The sequence below is a fragment of the Mauremys mutica genome, chromosome 13, assembly GCF_020497125.1.
Source record: "Mauremys mutica isolate MM-2020 ecotype Southern chromosome 13, ASM2049712v1, whole genome shotgun sequence".
Classification (NCBI taxonomy): domain Eukaryota; kingdom Metazoa; phylum Chordata; order Testudines; family Geoemydidae; genus Mauremys; species Mauremys mutica.
Window position 1 is genome coordinate 46477580 of NC_059084.1, and position 19101 is coordinate 46496680.

Genomic DNA, 19101 nt, shown 5'->3' on the forward strand with positions numbered 1-19101 from the left:
TAGCCAGCAAGGCACCACACCGAACAACACAACCTGCACCAGGAGACAGAACACGGCGTGGACGCACCACATAGCGATGGGACACGCACGGCAAGGAACCCCACCCCCCAAACACACACAATTCCACGCGTCTGAGCAGACACAACACACAACTCAACAGGGACACACCCAGCACAGGTATCAGAGGGGGAGCCGTGTTAGTCTGGATTTGTAAAAGCAGCAAAGAATCCTGTGGCACCTTATAGACTAACAGACGTTTTGCAGCATGAGCTTTCGTGGGTGAATACCCACTTCTTCGGATGCAAGGGGGGACAGGCCCCACTGAAGAAGTGGGTATTCACCCACGAAAGCTCATGCTGCAAAACGTCTGTTAGTCTATAAGGTGCCACAGGATTCTTTGCTACCCAGCACAGGAGCACCCTGCTCTTGGCAAGCCAGCCCCACAACACACAGCAAACTCACCCCCTTCCCACAGCCACCGCCGCAAGGGCCCACCACAAACGCACACAGCAACACACACACACACGACGGGACAAGGGTGATGTCCCACCCACACCCCCGCACAAGACTTGTGAAGGGCTTTGAGGGGGGTACACAGCAACACAACCTGTGTTGGAGCAGAATGTGTTGGGGGGGGGTGGTGTCCTTGCTGCCCCCTGGTGGAGGGGCTGAGAACTGCCGTGTGTGTGTGTGTGTGTGAGTGAGAGTCACTGTGCCCCCTGCTGGCCACGTCTGAGAACTACAACCTAGTTTGTGACCCACCCCGAGATTGGGACGGTGACTTCGGGTGCCCACAGCCCGGGGGGGGCCCCCCCCAAGAGAGGGGCCGCTCCTGCCCCCCGCCCCCCCGGAGGAACAAAGGAGACGCCCTCAGGCCCGCTCTGGTCGCCATATAGAATTTATTTCTCTCTTCGTTCTGTACAAGCCGAAAATAGACACGATCCCTGGAGGGGCGGAAAATGGGGGGGGGGGTGGCTGGGGGGGGTGGAGGGTGCAGGGGGGATGAGCCGAATTCAGAGTCCCGCCCCGTTTCCTCCCGGGGCAGTGATGCCTCCTCCCTCTGGGGGGCACCCCATGAAACCGGGGGTCCGTCCCTCAAGGGAATTGGGGGGGAGGAAGCAAGGGAACGAGACAGGCCCGAAAAGAGGAGTGGAAGCGAGGCAGGAGGGCAGGGCGGGTCTGCAGCCCCATGGTCATGTGTGTGGGGGCGTGATCCTTGTTTTTTGGGGGGGCCCATGGCTGGATCTCGGGGAAGGCCCAGTGCTCCCCTCTCTCTCTCTGTGCTCGGGCTTCCACGTTCCCCATCTCCTCCCAGCTGGTGGCACGGCTGATACTTGGATAGCGGGTCCATCAGTCTGTCCCGGACTCCTGGGTTCCTGCGGAGACACAGACAAGGGGCCAGGGTAGAGGGGGGGGCGGCCGGGTGGGGGGTTGTTAACCCTCTGTGGCCCAGAGGGGCCGTTTTACTCACCGCCAGCCTGGTCCACGGAGAGGAAGGGCCGGGAGATGGGGAGACGGGGTTTCCGAGGGGGCTGATGCCGCTCCGAGGGTGGGGGCGGAGGGGGGTCCGGCAGGGGGGCGGTACTGGCACCTATTGGGGGTGGGAGAGGGGAAGGGGTTAGATCCTGAGAAACAGCCCAGCTGAGGGCACTGCAGGGGGGGAAGCTCGCAGCCCCGGGCTCCTGTTCCCCCCTCAGTTCAGGGTCTCACCTCTGGATCCAGCATCTCGGCCCCGGTCTGACTCCAGCTTGTCACAGGACTGCGCCCGGCGCGATCGCTGGGGTTTCAGGGGGGCCGCCTTCCGCCCCCCCTCAGAGCCCCCTGGAAAGAGAGAGAGGGTGGAAGGCCCAGGTCTCCTCCCCAACCCCCTGAGCAGCCAGTCCCCTGCCGAGGGGCCGGATCGGGGCCGGCGCCCCCTGGAGGGGACAGGCCCCGGATCCCATCGCTGTCCCCTTGCACCAGTCCCTGCCGAGGGGCCGGATCGGGGCCGGCGCCCCCTGGAGGGGACAGGCCCCGGATCCCATCGCTGTCCCCTTGCACCAGTCCCTGCCGAGGGGCCGGATCGGGGCCGGCGCCCCCTGGAGGGGACAGGCCCCGGATCCCATCGCTGTCCCCTTGCACCAGTCCCTGCCGAGGGGCCGGATCGGGGCCGGCGCCCCCTGGAGGGGACAGGCCCCGGATCCCATCGCTGTCCCCTTGCACCAGTCCCTGCCGAGGGGCCGGATCGGGGCCGGCGCCCCCTGGAGGGGACAGGCCCCGGATCCCATCGCTGTCCCCTTGCACCAGTCCCTGCCGAGGGGCCGGATCGGGGCCGGCCCCCCCTGGAGGGGACAGGTCCCATATCCCATCGCTGTCCCCTTGCACCAGTCCCTGCCCTGGGGCCGGATCGGGGCCGGCGCCCCCTGGAGGGGACAGGCCCCGGATCCCATCGCTGTCCCCTTGCACCAGTCCCTGCCCTGGGGCCGGATCGGGGCCGGCGCCCCCTGGAGGGGACAGGCCCCGGATCCCATCGCTGTCCCCTTGCACCAGTCCCTGCCGAGGGGCCGGATCGGGGCCGGCGCCCCCTGGAGGGGACAGGCCCCGGATCCCATCGCTGTCCCCTTGCACCAGTCCCTGCCGAGGGGCCGGATCGGGGCCGGCGCCCCCTGGAGGGGACAGGCCCCGGATCCCATCGCTGTCCCCTTGCACCAGTCCCTGCCCTGGGGCCGGATCGGGGCCGGCGCCCCCTGGAGGGGACAGGCCCCGGATCCCATCGCTGTCCCCTTGCACCAGTCCCTGCCGAGGGGCCGGATCGGGGCCGGCGCCCCCTGGAGGGGACAGGCCCCGGATCCCATCGCTGTCCCCTTGCACCAGTCCCTGCCGAGGGGCCGGATCGGGGCCGGCGCCCCCTGGAGGGGACAGGCCCCGGATCCCATCGCTGTCCCCTTGCACCAGTCCCTGCCGAGGGGCCGGATCGGGGCCGGCGCCCCCTGGAGGGGACAGGCCCCGGATCCCATCGCTGTCCCCTTGCACCAGTCCCTGCCGAGGGGCCGGATCGGGGCCGGCCCCCCCTGGAGGGGACAGGCCCCATATCCCATCGCTGTCCCCTTGCACCAGTCCCTGCCGAGGGGCCGGATCGGGGCCGGCGCCCCCTGGAGGGGACAGGCCCCGGATCCCATCGCTGTCCCCTTGCACCAGTCCCTGCCGAGGGGCCGGATCGGGGCCGGCGCCCCCTGGAGGGGACAGGCCCCGGATCCCATCGCTGTCCCCTTGCACCAGTCCCTGCCCTGAGGCCGGATCGGGGCCGGCGCCCCCTGGAGGGGACAGGCCCCATATCCCATCGCTGTCCCCTTGCACCAGTCCCTGCCGAGGGGCCGGATCGGGGCCGGCGCCCCCTGGAGGGGACAGGCCCCGGATCCCATCGCTGTCCCCTTGCACCAGTCCCTGCCGAGGGGCCGGATCGGGGCCGGCGCCCCCTGGAGGGGACAGGCCCCGGATCCCATCGCTGTCCCCTTGCACCAGTCCCTGCCGAGGGGCCGGATCGGGGCCGGCCCCCCCTGGAGGGGACAGGCCCCGGATCCCATCGCTGTCCCCTTGCACCAGTCCCTGCCCTGGGGCCGGATCGGGGCCGGCGCCCCCTGGAGGGGACAGGCCCCGGATCCCATCGCTGTCCCCTTGCACCAGTCCCTGCCGAGGGGCCGGATCGGGGCCGGCGCCCCCTGGAGGGGACAGGCCCCGGATCCCATCGCTGTCCCCTTGCACCAGTCCCTGCCGAGGGGCCGGATCGGGGCCGGCCCCCCCTGGAGGGGACAGGCCCCGGATCCCATCGCTGTCCCCTTGCACCAGTCCCTGCCGAGGGGCCGGATCGGGGCCGGCCCCCCCTGGTGGGGACAGGCCCCGGATCCCATCGCTGTCCCCTTGCACCAGTCCCTGCCGAGGGGCCGGATCGGGGCCGGCGCCCCCTGGAGGGGACAGGCCCCGGATCCCATCGCTGTCCCCTTGCACCAGTCCCTGCCGAGGGGCCGGATCGGGGCCGGCCCCCCCTGGAGGGGACAGGCCCCATATCCCATCGCTGTCCCCTTGCACCAGTCCCTGCCGAGGGGCCGGATCGGGGCCGGCGCCCCCTGGAGGGGAGAGGCCCCGGATCCCATCGCTGTCCCCTTGCACCAGTCCCTGCCCTGGGGCCGGATCGGGGCCGGCGCCCCCTGGAGGGGACAGGCCCCGGATCCCATCGCTGTCCCCTTGCACCAGTCCCCTGCCGAGGGGCCGGATCGGGGCCGGCCCCCCCTGGAGGGGACAGGCCCCGGATCCCATCGCTGTCCCCTTGCACCAGTCCCTGCCCTGGGGCCGGATCGGGGCCGGCACCCCCTGGAGGGGACAGGCCCCGGATCCCATCGCTGTCCCCTTGCACCAGTCCCTGCCGAGGGGCCGGATCGGGGCCGGCGCCCCCTGGAGGGGACAGGCCCCGGATCCCATCGCTGTCCCCTTGCACCAGTCCCTGCCGAGGGGCCGGATCGGGGCCGGCGCCCCCTGGAGGGGACAGGCCCCGGATCCCATCGCTGTCCCCTTGCACCAGTCCCTGCCGAGGGGCCGGATCGGGGCCGGCCCCCCCTGGAGGGGACAGGCCCCATATCCCATCGCTGTCCCCTTGCACCAGTCCCTGCCCTGGGGCCGGATCGGGGCCGGCACCCCCTGGAGGGGACAGGCCCCGGATCCCATCGCTGTCCCCTTGCACCAGTCCCTGCCGAGGGGCCGGATCGGGGCCGGCGCCCCCTGGAGGGGACAGGCTCCGGATCCCATCGCTGTCCCCTTGCACCAGTCCCTGCTGAGGGGCCGGATCGGGGCCGGCCCCCCCTGGAGGGGACAGGCCCCGGATCCCATCGCTGTCCCCTTGCACCAGTCCCTGCCGAGGGGCCGGATCGGGGCCGGCGCCCCCTGGAGGGGACAGGCCCCGGATCCCATCGCTGTCCCCTTGCACCAGTCCCTGCCGAGGGGCCGGATCGGGGCCGGCGCCCCCTGGAGGGGACAGGCCCCGGATCCCATCGCTGTCCCCTTGCACCAGTCCCTGCCGAGGGGCCGGATCGGGGCCGGCGCCCCCTGGAGGGGACAGGCCCCGGATCCCATCGCTGTCCCCTTGCACCAGTCCCTGCCGAGGGGCCGGATCGGGGCCGGCCCCCCCTGGAGGGGACAGGCCCCGGATCCCATCGCTGTCCCCTTGCACCAGTCCCTGCCGAGGGGCCGGATCGGGGCCGGCGCCCCCTGGAGGGGACAGGCCCCGGATCCCATCGCTGTCCCCTTGCACCAGTCCCTGCCGAGGGGCCGGATCGGGGCCGGCGCCCCCTGGAGGGGACAGGCCCCGGATCCCATCGCTGTCCCCTTGCACCAGTCCCCTGCCCTGGGGCCGGATCGGGGCCGGCGCCCCCTGGAGGGGACAGGCCCCGGATCCCATCGCTGTCCCCTTGCACCAGTCCCTGCCGAGGGGCCGGATCGGGGCCGGCGCCCCCTGGAGGGGACAGGCCCCGGATCCCATCGCTGTCCCCTTGCACCAGTCCCTGCCCTGGGGCCGGATCGGGGCCGGCGCCCCCTGGAGGGGACAGGCCCCGGATCCCATCGCTGTCCCCTTGCACCAGTCCCTGCCCTGGGGCCGGATCGGGGCCGGCGCCCCCTGGAGGGGACAGGCCCCGGATCCCATCGCTGTCCCCTTGCACCAGTCCCTGCCCTGGGGCCGGATCGGGGCCGGCGCCCCCTGGAGGGGACAGGCCCCGGATCCCATCGCTGTCCCCTTGCACCAGTCCCTGCCCTGGGGCCGGATCGGGGCCGGCGCCCCCTGGAGGGGACAGGCCCCGGATCCCATCGCTGTCCCCTTGCACCAGTCCCCTGCCGAGGGGCCGGATCGGGGCCGGCGCCCCCTGGAGGGGACAGGCCCCGGATCCCATCGCTGTCCCCTTGCACCAGTCCCTGCCGAGGGGCCGGATCGGGGCCGGCGCCCCCTGGAGGGGACAGGCCCCGGATCCCATCGCTGTCCCCTTGCACCAGTCCCTGCCGAGGGGCCGGATCGGGGCCGGCGCCCCCTGGAGGGGACAGGCCCCGGATCCCATCGCTGTCCCCTTGCACCAGTCCCTGCCGAGGGGCCGGATCGGGGCCGGCGCCCCCTGGAGGGGACAGGCCCCGGATCCCATCGCTGTCCCCTTGCACCAGTCCCCTGCCGAGGGGCCGGATCGGGGCCGGCGCCCCCTGGAGGGGACAGGCCCCGGATCCCATCGCTGTCCCCTTGCACCAGTCCCTGCCGAGGGGCCGGATCGGGGCCGGCGCCCCCTGGAGGTGACAGGCCCCGGATCCCATCGCTGTCCCCTTGCACCAGTCCCCTGCCGAGGGGCCGGATCGGGGCCCGCGCCCCCTGGAGGGGACAGGCCCCGGATCCCATCGCTGTCCCCTTGCACCAGTCCCTGCCCTGGGGCCGGATCGGGGCCGGCCCCCCCTGGAGGGGACAGGCCCCGGATCCCATCGCTGTCCCCTTGCACCAGTCCCTGCCGAGGGGCCGGATCGGGGCCGGCGCCCCCTGGAGGGGACAGGCCCCGGATCCCATCGCTGTCCCCTTGCACCAGTCCCTGCCGAGGGGCCGGATCGGGGCCGGCCCCCCCTGGAGGGGACAGGCCCCGGATCCCATCGCTGTCCCCTTGCACCAGTCCCTGCCCTGGGGCCGGATCGGGGCCGGCGCCCCCTGGAGGGGACAGGCCCCGGATCCCATCGCTGTCCCCTTGCACCAGTCCCTGCCCTGGGGCCGGATCGGGGCCGGCGCCCCCTGGAGGGGACAGGCCCCGTGCCCCCAGCCCTGCTCCCGATACCTTCTGTTTCCAAGTGGTCCGGTCGGGGGCGGGCGATGGGGGGGGAGGTCCGAGTCTCGGTGGGGCCGGCCCCACCTACCCCCTCCTCACTGCTCTGGCTCCTCTCCGGCTGAGTCAGGGGCTTTCGGCCGCGGGGGACGGCTACTGGCTTGGGGGGGCGGGGGCCGGATGGCAGCTCCCTGGCCTGCTAGGGAATGGGGTTGGGGGGGAGAGATGATCAGAGCAGTCAGCCCCCCTGGTAATGCCACAGAGCACCCCAAAGCCCACCCTGAGCCCCTGGGGGCACTGCTGGGGGGAAGCTCACAGCTTATACCCCCTCTCTGCCCCCCAACTGCACCCCCCAGCCTCCTGCCATCTCAGCCCCCCCCTCACCTTTCCAGATGCCGGGAAGCTGGGCCTTGGGGGCTTCTCCCCCATCTCCACTCTGGGGGCCCCGCTGGAGACGTTCACCCCCTCCTGGTCCAGCTGGGAGCTCTCCTCCGCTGACAGGGTGCGGGGAGAGGGAGAAACCACATGAGCAATGGGGGCACTGCTGTGGAGAAGCTCGCAACCCCAGGGCTCCTCCCCCGGCTGGGGACACTGCTCTAGGGAAGTTCGCAGCCCTGGGGGCATTGCTGCTGGGAAGTTCATGGCCCTGGATTGGCTGGCTGGGGGCATTGCCCTGGGGAAGCTCACAGCCCTGGGGGCACTGCTGCGGGGAAGCTCGCAGCCCTGGGGGCACTGCTGCTGGGAACCTCGCAGCCCTGGGGGCACTGCTGCGGGGAAGCTCGCAGCCCTGGGGGCACTGCTGCGGGGAAGCTCGCAGCCCTGGGGGCACTGCTGCGGGGAAGCTCGCAGCCCTGGGGGCACTGCTGCGGGGAAGCTCGCAGCCCTGAGGGCACTGCTGCTGGGAAGCTCGCAGCCCTGGGGGCACTGCTGCTGGGAACCTCACAGCCCTGGGGGCACTGCTGCGGGGAAGCTCGCAGCCCTGGGGGCACTGCTGCGGGGAAGCTCGCAGCCCTGGGGGCACTGCTGCGGGGAAGCTCGCAGCCCTTACCGATATCCCAGCTGGCCTCAGCCCTTCGAATGGTGGCAAATGTTGGCTTGGAGCTCTGAGGGGGGGGCTGGGGTCTCCAGCCCCCTTTCTCTGTGCGGGAGAGAGGAGGGGGCGTATCAGGTTGGAGGAGCTACGGGAGGGGCAGGGGCAGAATTTGGGGTGTGCCCCCTACCTGAGTCGTCTGAGGACCGTCTCCTCTCTCGATCCCGCAGGCTGCCGGCCCTCTGCAGCTCCGCCCCCTGAAAGCAGAGTGAGGGGAAAGGGGAGTCGGGACCAGCCCACCAGGGGTTAAGTGGGTGTGGCCTCCACCCTCAGGCCGTGCCCCCACGAGGGGTTCGGGTGGGCGTGGCCTCCAGCCTCTGGCCCCGGTCCCCGAGAATCCCCCTCCTTCCGCTAAGGTAGTTGCAGACCTTGAGGCATTGAGGGGGCGTGGCCTCTCCTCAGGCCCCGCCCCCGCAGGTGTGCCCCTCCTCTCACACCCCACATACCTCTTTCTTCCCGTCCAGGCTCCGCCCCATTCCGGGCAGGGCGATGCCCTGGACTCGGGAGGGCTGCAGTAGCTCCGCCTCCGAGGAATCTGACTCCGCCCTCACAGGGTTGAGGGAACGATCAGCCGTGGGACCCTACCGAAACAGAGACAGTTGAACACAGTGACCCCTGCTGGCCCCTCCTGCCCCACTCCCTGCAGCCCGGCGCCTCCTTACCTGCTTCCCTCTGGGGGGCAGCCCCTTCACCCCACTTCCTCCGCTGCCCCCCATCCCGGGGAGGGGAATTCCCATTCCACGGGGTTCCTGCTCCTCTCCCTCATCCAGGCTGGCTGAACTCCGCATTGGTGCCTTGGGCTCATCTGCTGCCCCCTGGGGGGTGCCGGGGGAGCTGTGGGGGGCCCCCCACACGGTGTCCTCAACCTCCCGCTCCCCCTTGAGGCTCCGATGCCTCCGAAAATGGAAAAGCCCCTTTCGCCTCTTCTTCTGCATGGGGGGCAGCGCGTCTGAGGGGCCTGGTCTCACCCCGCAGCCTCTGGGGGTCCATGGATAGCTGAGGGGGGCAGAGGAGAGAAGTGGGGGTGGTCAGAGAATCAGACGGGGGTGAGCCCCACCCTTTCCCGCACCCCTAGGGTATATGGTACCACCTGGTGTTATCCGTGAGGACTCGCCTGCTAAAAAATTCCTCCAGCCCCTCATCCAGCCGCGGCACCGTCCCATTCTCCTGCCGCCGGGGCTCAATGGACCCCGGTGTCCGAGCCTGCCGAGCAGAGGTGTAAGAAGCAAGGAATTAGCTGCTGCCACTTTAAGACTTGCTCCTTCTCCTCCCCCTGGCTCCTCAGGCAAAATGGGAAGTCCCGCCTCCAGTGACTTGGACTTCCTGCTTCGGAGTCTTGAGCTACAGCTTTTAACTCCTCCCACTTTAAGAATGGCTCTTCCTCCTTTCCATGGGGAAACAGGAAGTAGCGTCTCCAGTGGGCAGGACTTCCTGTTTTGGAGTATTAGAAAGATTAAAGCCTAATTTAAGGCTGGCTCATCCCCTTTCACAGTTGAAGTGGTAAGTCCCACCTCTTGGCAACCAGGACTTCCTGTTTTGGTGGGGGATAATTTCCACCTGCATGTGTCTGCTTCAGCTCATTACCCACCAGGCTCTGGGGCTGCAGCAAGAGTCAGTCCAAAAGGATGCAATTGAGGAAAGACAGAGAGAGAAAGAAGGAGAAGAATGAGTGAACAAAGGAGAGGATGGACAACAGACTGAACAAAGGAACAAATAAGAGAACAGAGGGGAAGATGAACAAACGGATGAATGAGGAAAGGAACAATGGAATGAAAAAATAAATGAGTGAAAGAATGGAAGAAGGAACAAATGAATGAGAAAATGAACGAATGAATTAAAGTAGGAACAAATGACTAAGGAAACGAACGAGAGAAGGAACAAATGAATGAGAAAATCAATGAATGAAAGAAGGAACACAAAATGGAGACTAAATGAATAAGCTGTGGTTAGATGTTGATAGATGTTTGGCTGCACGTGTGTGTTCTCTCCGTGTGCCGCCCCAGCTCTGCGCAGACAGCTGGCACAGCAGCACTCGAGTGAACTGCCCAATGACCACAAGATCTGTTAAGGGATGAAGGCACCCAGCCAAGTTTATTGTCGGTGAAGCACAGCACAGTACTTGTATCCCACAGACTCTCTTCCTACACATAAGCAAATAAGCAAATGAAAAACAAAGGACAAAACAAATAAACAAGAAAGGAACGAGAAAACAAAGGAATGGGAAAATGAACGAATGAAGGAGAAACTGACCGCAGAAAGGCGAAAACGAGGGACTGAATGAGAAAACGAAGGACTAGGAAAAGGAACAAAGATGAGAAACTGGGTGGAGGAGTGAAGGAGAAATCGAGGGCGTGGCTGAGCGAGGTGGTGGGGTCGGTGTGACTCACGTTCTGGTGGGGGCCCAGGGGGATGCAGCGGGGGGGCCGGGGCCGGCCACGGGTGTGGTGCTCCAGTCGGGAGCCCTCGGTGGGGAGCTCGGCCAGTCCCTCGAAGGAGGGGCTGCGGGAATGCGAGTACTGGCTGCTGGCCGATGAGGAGTGCCAGCCCGACGGCGAGTCGGTGCCCCAGGGGTGTGCGACATCAGTGTCTGGGTCAGCCCCGCCTGTGGGGGGAGGCAGAGAGAGAGAGTGGGGGAGAGGAGAGGGTGAGCAAGAGAGGAAGGGTTGTGTGGATGGGTGGATGTGGGGGTGGATGAAGGAGTGAATGGATAGAGGGGTGGATGGATGGATGGATGGATGGATGCATGGGTGGATGAAGCAGTGGATAAGGGGTGGATGGACAGAGGATGGATGGATGGATGGGTGGATGAAGCAGTGGATGGATGGATGGATGGATGGATCAGAGGTGGTGGACGGATGGATGGGTGGATGAAGCAGTGGATGGATGGATGGATGGATCAGAGGTGGTGGACAGATGGACGGGTGGATGAAGTGGTGGATAAGGGGTGGATGGATGGACAGGAAGATGGATGGGTGGATGAAGCAGTGGATGGATGGTTCAGAGGTGGTGGACGGATGGATGGGTGGATGAAGCAGTGGATAAGGGGTGGGCGGCCGGGAGGGGGGGTGGGCGGGTGGATGGATGAAGCGATGGATGGATGGATGGATGGATGGGTGGATGAAGCAGTGGATAAGGGGTGGGCGGCCGGGAGGGGGGGTGGGCGGGTGGATGGACGAAGCGATGGATGGATGGATGGATGAAGCAGTGGATAAGGGGTGGGCGGGCGGGAGGGGGGGTGGGCGGGTGGATGGATGAAGCGATGGATGGATGGATGGATGGATGGATGGGTGGATGAAGCAGTGGATAAGGGGTGGGCGGGCGGGAGGGGGGGTGGGCGGGTGGATGGATGAAGCGATGGATGGATGGATGGATGGATGGATGGGTGGATGAAGCAGTGGATAAGGGGTGGGCGGGCGGGAGGGGGGGTGGGCGGGTGGATGGATGAAGCGATGGATGGATGGATGGATGGATGGATGGGTGGATGAAGCGGTGGATAAGGGGTGAGTGGGTGGGTGGATGCATAAGTGGTGGATGGAGAAAGAGGAGATCTGATGTGCGACCGTCACTCACCGATAAAAGCTGAGACAGGTCGGATTTTCCTGCCATGTTTCGGTCTCTTGATAGCGATGGTGTCCTGCAGAGGGGAGAGCAGGGTGACCCCAGAGCCAGGTATGGGGGGTCCCCTCCCTGCCCTGGGGGGTGGGGGGCTGGGAGAGGGGCCGGCAGGGCTGTGCCCCGTCCCCATTGCTTACAATGCTGGTTCCCAGCTCATCGTCCGTGATCTCCTCCTGATCTCTCAGCTGGTTCCTGGGGGGCTGGTCCAGTGCGGTGCCCCCCGAGCTCCCGGCCCCGCCCTGCCCCTCGGAGAGCTGCTGGAGGTGGGCGATGTGCCGGGTCTAGGGGGGGGGGGGAGAGATTATTGGGATGAACCAGGGGTCAGAGGGGACTGAGGAGGGTTTGGGGGGCTGAGGGAAAAGGTAGGGGTGGGTTACAGCTTCCCGATTTGGGAGGAGAGAGGGGGAAGTGGGGGTCCTGGGGACATGTGGGGTTGGGGAGATGGGGGTCTAGGGGTAATGCAGTGGGAGCGGGGGATGGGACTGTGGGGTGTATGAGGGCCGGTGGGGGGCTGAGAGTGTCAGGGGGCGGGGAGGGTGAGTGCTGGGGGTGACTGTGGGGAGATGGGGCTGACTGTGGGGGGCTGAGAGTCAGTGTGGGGGGTGGGGGTCAGTGTGGGGGACTGAGGGTGACTGGGGGGCTGGGGGTCTCTGTGTGGGGCTGGTGGTCAGTGGGGGATCTGGGGGCTCATTGGGGGGCTGGGGTCACTGTGGGGGCTGGGGCTGACTGGGGGGCTGGGGCTCAGTGTGGGGGGCTGGAGGATCTTTGGGGGGCCGGGGTCACTGTGGGGGGCCAGGGTCACTGTAGGGGGCTGGGGAGTTATTGGGGGGCCAGGGTCACTGTGGGGGGCTGGGTGGTCATTGGGGGGCCAGGGTCCCTGTGGGGAGCTGGGGTCACTGTGGGGGGCTGGGGGTGACTGGGGGGCTGGGGGGGTCATTGGGAGGCCAGGGTCACTGTGGGGGGCTGGGGGTGACTGGGGAGGTTGGGGGTAAGTGTAGGGGGCTGGGGGTCACTGAGGGGGCTGGGGGTCACTGGGGGGCTCACCAGGATCTTGTGGGTGTTGTACAGCTCCTCCAGCAGCTCCTCCACGATGGAGTTGGTGAGATACGTCACCACAGACAACTTCACCTCGCTGGGGGCAAACGGGGGAGGGGGGTCAGAGACTGGGCAGCCCCCCAAAGCCCCCCGGGCACCCCAACCTGCCAGATCCACGATGCTCCCCAGCCCCCTAGCCCCCCCAGCCCTCCTTGGGGACCCCCCCATACACACACTGCCCCTCCCCCCACAGCTCCCACTCCCGACTCACTTCAGCTTGTTCTGGATGTCCTGCCCGGCCTGCTCCAGCAGCGCCCCCCGGATGAAGTTGCGGGGGACGGTCACCCGCTCCGACACGGCCCCCAGCATCTTGTTGTGGCCCTCGGCCGCCTGCATGGCCCTGGGGCAGAGCTCCTGGGTCAGCGTCACCATGGACTCCAGGATCACCTGGAAGGGACCCTGCTGGTCAGAAAGGGGGTCCCCCGAAGCACCGAGTCACCCCCACGTGCCCCAGAGCTGGGCCCCCCACACTGAGCTCCCTTAGTAACACATCAGACCCGGGTCCCCCCAATCTGAGCCCCCCAACTCCTCAGTGAGACCTGGGGTCCCCCAAAACTGAACCCCCCAATTGCTCTAATGGGACTCAGGGTCCCCCCAAACTGAGTGCCCCAAGACCCCAGTGAGACCTGGAGTCCCACCAAACTGAGCCCCTCAGCCCCACAAGTGAGACCTGGGGTACCCCCCACTGAGTCTCCCAACCCCCCCACCCAGGGAGACCCAGGGTCCCCAGCTCATCACCTGCAGCTCCTTGTCAACGGCCTTGGAGACCTCATTGGCCACAGACTCCAGTCGCTGTCGGACGGGCCCGTCGCTCGCCAAGATGTGTCCCAGTTCGTAGAGGCTGGGGAACAGCTGGGGGGAGAGAGAGCGTACAGAGGGGGGTGGGGTGAACAGGGACAGATGTGCATGGGGGGAGGGGCTACAGTGTGCAGCTGTGGCATTATCTGGGGAGTTTGTTCCTAGGCCAGGGATGGAGGATCCAGCTGTGTACAGCTGTGGTAACACTGCGGGAGGCTGTGTCCCACGAGGGATAGAGGATACAGCTGTGGCAACATCTGGAGAGCTTGTTCCTGGGCCAGGGATAGAGGCTACAACTGTGGCAACATCTGGGGGGGGGGGTCAAGTTTCTGGCTGAGGATAGAAGGTCCAGATGTGTCAACATCTGCAGAAAGAGTGTTTAGCCAGGGATATGGAATACTGCTGTGGCAACATCTGGTGACAGTGACTGAGCCAGAGATGGAGGATCCAGCTGTGCAGACAGTGGCCACCAGAGGATACAGTTGTGGCATCATCTGGGGAGGTAGTTTGTATCTGGCGATGTGCCAGATGTGTCAACATCTGCAGAGGCAGTGTCAGGGACACGGGATACAGCTGTGCTAACATCTGGAGAGCTACTGTCTGGGCCAGCAGGGCTGGATGTGGCCTCAGCTAGAGAAGCCAGTGTTCAGACAGGGGTGCTGCGTACAGATGTGGGGCACATCTGGGGAGAGGAGAGAGAGGAGAAAGGCAGGGGAAGGGGATGGGATCAGATGGGAGGGAGGAACAGGGGCCCGACCGAGAGGGCTGGGGATGGAGGGAACGGGGCAGGGCCCGGACGGAGGGGTCTGTCTCACCGCCCGCGAGTTCTTGGCCTCCTTCATGAGCTCCCGCGCGTAGAGCACCTCCTCCTGGACGGTATCGGCAGGGCAGCTGTGCAGAGCCCTCACCTCCTCCTGGACCCGCAGGCACAGCCGTCTGATCATCTGCTGGGGGACAGGGCTATTCGCAAAACCCCCAGAGCCAGCCGGGACCCCCGCCCTGGGGCCGGATCAAAACCAGCGCCCCCTGGAGGGGAAAGGCCCCGTGTCCCATTCCCCACCCCCCTGAGCCAGCCAGCCCCCTGCCCGTGGGGGGCGGTACGGGGAGATGGGAACGTTTACTTGCTCGGCGCTGCTGGTGCCGATCCCCTGCTGGAGTCGGAACGCCTGCTCCTGGGAGAACTTCTGGGAATGGCCATTTCGGAGGAGGCACCATTGGATCTGGGGGAAGAAGCAGATGAGAGTCCCCTTGGGATCCTCCCTGTCACGGAGTGTGGGGGAGTCCGGGCCCTGCACCCCCCACTTCCTGCGATTCACCGGGACTCCCAGCCAGCCAGTAACACAGACGGTTTATTCGACGGCAGGACCCCGGCGTAGGGCAGAGCTTGTAGGTACCGACACCGGACCCCCCAGTCAGCTCCACCGTGGGGCCAGGGAGGCCGGACCCCGGTTCTGGGCCCCCCCATTTCCCCAGCCAGCTCCAGACTGACACTCTCCAGCCCCCCTCTGCCTTCGCCCCTTTCCCGGGCCAGGAGCCGCCTGAGCCCTTGTGCTGCAGCCCCGTCACTGGGCACCTTGCCGGGGAGGGGCCCAGGCCCTCAGCTGCCAGGAGCCCGGGCAGAGCCCCTCACACCCGCCCCCTGGGGCTCTGCACCAGTCACAGCCCCTGCCCCCCCCCCCCGACTTATCAGCTGCACAGGGGAAACTGAGGCACCCACACAGGATTCAGAAAAAACATTAAGAACATTCCCACTTCATCACACCCCCACCCCCTCCAGCCGAGCCCCGAGGGCTCCACCCACCTTCTGCCACACCTCGTCCGTCCTCTCTGGGGCACTGCGGTAAGCGGCTGTGATGTCGCTCATGGGGAAGGACATGTACTTCAGGGTGTAGTTGCTGTAGGGAGGGGTGTGAGGTTAAATGGGAGGGGGTGTTGGGAAAGGGCCCCCCAGATACCCAGGGACTTACCCTTCACATCTGTCAGAGTTATGGTCTCACTTCCTCCCAGTTATCTAACCTCCTCCTCCCACTCTTATCACAAACCCCGTCTCCCCATTATCACCCCCTGTTCCTCCTCCAGTCACCCCCAACCAAGTTCTTGTCTGCTCATTATCCCAGGCATTGTCCACCTCCCTCTTATCATCCAGCCATTCCAACAACCCAACCCAAACAACCCACCACTCCAATGACCCTTCCGATAACCCAAGCCAACTCCACCCAACCAAGGACCCAACCCAACTCCACCCAACCAAGGACCCAACCCAACTCCACCCTGCCAAGAACCCAACCCAACTCCACCCAACCAAGACCTCAAGCCAACTCCACCCAACCAAGACCCCAACCCAACTCCACCCTGCCAAGAACCCAACCCAACTCCACCCAACCAAGACCTCAAGCCAACTCCACCCAACCAAGACCACAACCCAACTCCACCCTGCCAAGAACCCAACCCAACTCCACCCAACCAAGACCCCAACCCAACTCCACCCAACCAAGACTCCAAGCCAACTCCACCCAACCAAGGACCCAACCCAACTCCACCCAACCAAGACCCTAACCCAACTCCACCCTGCCAAGAACCCAACCCAACTCCACCCAACCAAGACCTCAAGCCAACTCCACCCAACCAAGACCACAACCCAACTCCACCCTGCCAAGAACCCAACCCAACTCCACCCAACCAAGACCCTAACCCAACTCCACCCAACCAAGGACCCAAGCCAACTCCACCCAACCAAGGACCCAACCCAACTCCACCCAACCAAGACCCTAACCCAACTCCACCCTGCCAAGAGCCCAACCCAACTCCACCCAACCAAGACCTCAAGCCAACTCCACCCAACCAAGACCCCAACCCAACTCCACCCAACCAAGAGCTCAATCCAACCCAACTCTACTTAACCACTAATTCAATCCAACTCAACCAACGTAACCCAACCAAGAACCCAAACCAACTCAGCCCAACCTAACCCAACTCTATGCAAGTAATAATCCAATCCAACTCAATCTAACCTGACTCTATTCAACCAGTAACCCAAGCCAACTGAACCGAACCAATAACCCAACCCAGCCCCATTCAGTAACTCACCCACCCACCCAATAATACCAACCCAACTAATGCACCAGTAATCCACTCGAACAACCCAGTCACCTACCCAACAGCCTAACTGCCTCAACTCAACACAACCAATCCAGCCCCCAACTCAACTCAACACCATCCAGACAACTCTGCCAGTCCACACACGCCCCCAGTAAAAATGAATTACAAACAATTAAGCAGCCAGCACCGGAGCAATGACACCTGTTATCAATGCTAAGCATGCAGCCCCAGGGGGAGGTGCAGGTTGGGGGGCACCCCTGGGATGTCAGGGGCAGACACTCAGCCAGGAAGTCCCCCTCCAGACTCACTTCTCCAGGGCTCGGGCGACGTCATGGAAGCCCAGTGCCGTCGTGTTGTTCCGGTCCCAGGCGATGCTCCTGCAAAGGGGAGATCCAGGCTGGGTCACCCAACACTGGGGTCCTTCTAGCCCCGCACTGTGATGACACACCAGATGAGACCCTGGTCCCTGCCTTGGCTAATACAAACTGTCCACCCTCCTCCTCTCCAGTGGAACCCCCTTCCCCATATTCTCCAACAGGGCCCCCGTCTTCTGCTGTCCCCACCAATAGCTCTCTCCTCCCTTCCTCCCTCCAACAGAGCCCCTCTTCCGTATCCCCTCCTGTGCTTCCTAATGCCATGGGATCCTTCCCCTCAGTTCTCCCCTGCCCACCCCAATCCCTGCTCCTGCCCAATGGCAGCCTCTCTCCCAACCCCCAGATCCCCCCACTTCCCCTGACAGGACCCCACAAGTCCCAATCCCCCTGCAAATCCCCCAATGGGACACCCTCTCCTGGCCCACCCAGTGAGACCCCCTCACACCAGCCCCAATCCCCCCCACTCTCCTGCCACTGAGAGCCCCGTTACCCCACCCCTCAATCTGCACCCACTTCCCCTCCCCCAAACCCAATCCCCCCCATGAGACCCCCTCCCCCCTCCCCCACCCAGTCCCCCGATGGGACCTCCTGCTGCACCCCAGGGTCCCCTTCCTTCCAGGAGCCCCCACCGGAGGGTGCTGTTGATCTGCAAGGCCTTGGACAGCATCTTGGCCCCCAGGTCCTCCATGCCGTTCCCGCTCAGGTCCACCTTGCTCAGGCAGGTATTACTGCCAAGGGCATTGATGAGGATGCTGGTCCGGGACTTCAGCCGTGAGTCGGCCACGGAGAGAGACTGCAGGGACTGGGGGGAGAGAGGGGAGTCAGCCCTGGTATCCCCTGCCCCACCTCAACCCTGCTGGTTCCCCTCAATCCCGATCCACAGCCCCCTGCCTTTGAGCAAATGTCACTGTTCACGAGGGACAGACTCACGCAATCTTCCTCCTGAATCAGCTGCACGATCTTGTGAAGTATGTCCTCCAGCGGCCTGGGGAGAGAACACAGAGGCCGGGCATAAGCGCCCAGAGGGGAGGTAAATTCACCAGCCCAACCACTGACTTGCCTGTAAGCTAAACAGGAACGTGCTAATTGTTCTAGGACACTTATTCTAGAGCTCTTCCCTTCATCTTCTAAGTTGGGTGGGTTCTGCATTGCTGGACTCTACCGCATCCACCTCTGCAGAGTTGCAACATTGCTTGGCTAGTGTTCTAGGTGACCCGTTCTAGACCCTTTCCCCATGTTCTAGACTGAGCATGTTCTGGATAATTGGGTTCTATAGAGTCAAACTCAGTAGACTCATAACATTGCTTGGCTAGTCTTCTAGGTCATCCATGCTGTATCACTTCCTTCCATGCTCTAGACTTGGTGGGTTCTGTATAACTGGACTTCATAACGGCAACCTAATCAGAGATGCAAAACCTCTTGGCCAGCTTTCTAGGTCACCCGACTGGGGAGGTTCTAGATAGCTTTTCTACTTCCACTATTCTCCATTTCTGTCAGATGTTTGCAGCATAGTCTAATTGGTCTAGAATGGTTCCCATTAGGCACCAATGCTCATCCAGTAGGTCTAGAAGCTTGTAATGGAGCCCAGCACCCATCCAATGAGTCTAAAATGGGTCCCATGGAGCCCAATGCCCATCTAAAGGGTGTAGAGTGGGTCCCATGGGTCCATTTCCCATCCACTGGGTCTAGAATGGGTCTCATGGAGCCCAACATCCATCCAGTGGGTATATGGGGTCCAATGACCTTCCAATGGGTCTCAAACGGTTCTCATGGAGCCAGTGCCCATCCAGCGGGTCTAGAAAGGGTCCCATGGAACCCAGCATCCATCCAATGAGTCTAGACTGGGTCCCACGGAGCACAACCTCTCCCTCCCGGGGAGGAGGGGGCCAATGAGACGGGACAGAAGGTGGATGACAGACGTGTTCACCCACCGGGTCTTGACGCTGAAGTTCTTGCCCAGCCAGAGGTGTTTGAGGGATTTGTTCTTGCCCAGAGCAGGGACCAGCGTCAGCAAATCGGAGTCGAACCCTGGAGTGAGCGGTGGGAGAAGAGGAACGTCAGGGGGAGCGGAGATACTGTCCCCTCCCCCCGGGCAGGGATGCAGGGACTTGAGGGCAGGTGGACGGACTCACCGTTGTCGGAGAGGTCTAGGCTCCCCACGGCAGTGACCCCCGGGAGCTGCTCCTGCAGGACCTGAGCCCCCAGCGAGCGCAGCTGG

General features: G+C 64.9%; 1 protein-coding gene across 1 annotated transcript in view; it reads right to left on the reverse strand.

The window, feature by feature from the left end:
- Positions 1 to 880: 880 nt before the first annotated feature.
- The window catches only part of CARMIL3 (capping protein regulator and myosin 1 linker 3), a 34585-nt gene continuing 16364 nt past the window's right edge, over positions 881 to 19101 (reverse strand). Inside the window, exons 18-41 of the mRNA XM_044985748.1 lie at positions 19016 to 19097; positions 18815 to 18911; positions 17814 to 17868; positions 17513 to 17685; positions 16818 to 16886; positions 15212 to 15305; positions 14532 to 14630; positions 14226 to 14354; positions 13351 to 13464; positions 12824 to 12999; positions 12562 to 12649; positions 11655 to 11798; positions 11473 to 11536; positions 10290 to 10504; positions 8993 to 9105; positions 8565 to 8898; positions 8349 to 8483; positions 8033 to 8099; positions 7861 to 7950; positions 7197 to 7306; positions 6825 to 7011; positions 1711 to 1821; positions 1472 to 1591; positions 881 to 1376 (exon numbers count right to left, since the gene is read on the reverse strand). Of these exons, the coding sequence (XP_044841683.1) occupies positions 1351 to 1376; positions 1472 to 1591; positions 1711 to 1821; positions 6825 to 7011; positions 7197 to 7306; positions 7861 to 7950; positions 8033 to 8099; positions 8349 to 8483; positions 8565 to 8898; positions 8993 to 9105; positions 10290 to 10504; positions 11473 to 11536; positions 11655 to 11798; positions 12562 to 12649; positions 12824 to 12999; positions 13351 to 13464; positions 14226 to 14354; positions 14532 to 14630; positions 15212 to 15305; positions 16818 to 16886; positions 17513 to 17685; positions 17814 to 17868; positions 18815 to 18911; positions 19016 to 19097 (2892 nt within the window). The 3' untranslated portion in view covers positions 881 to 1350. The remainder of the gene's footprint in view (positions 1377 to 1471; positions 1592 to 1710; positions 1822 to 6824; positions 7012 to 7196; positions 7307 to 7860; positions 7951 to 8032; positions 8100 to 8348; positions 8484 to 8564; positions 8899 to 8992; positions 9106 to 10289; positions 10505 to 11472; positions 11537 to 11654; positions 11799 to 12561; positions 12650 to 12823; positions 13000 to 13350; positions 13465 to 14225; positions 14355 to 14531; positions 14631 to 15211; positions 15306 to 16817; positions 16887 to 17512; positions 17686 to 17813; positions 17869 to 18814; positions 18912 to 19015; positions 19098 to 19101) is intronic.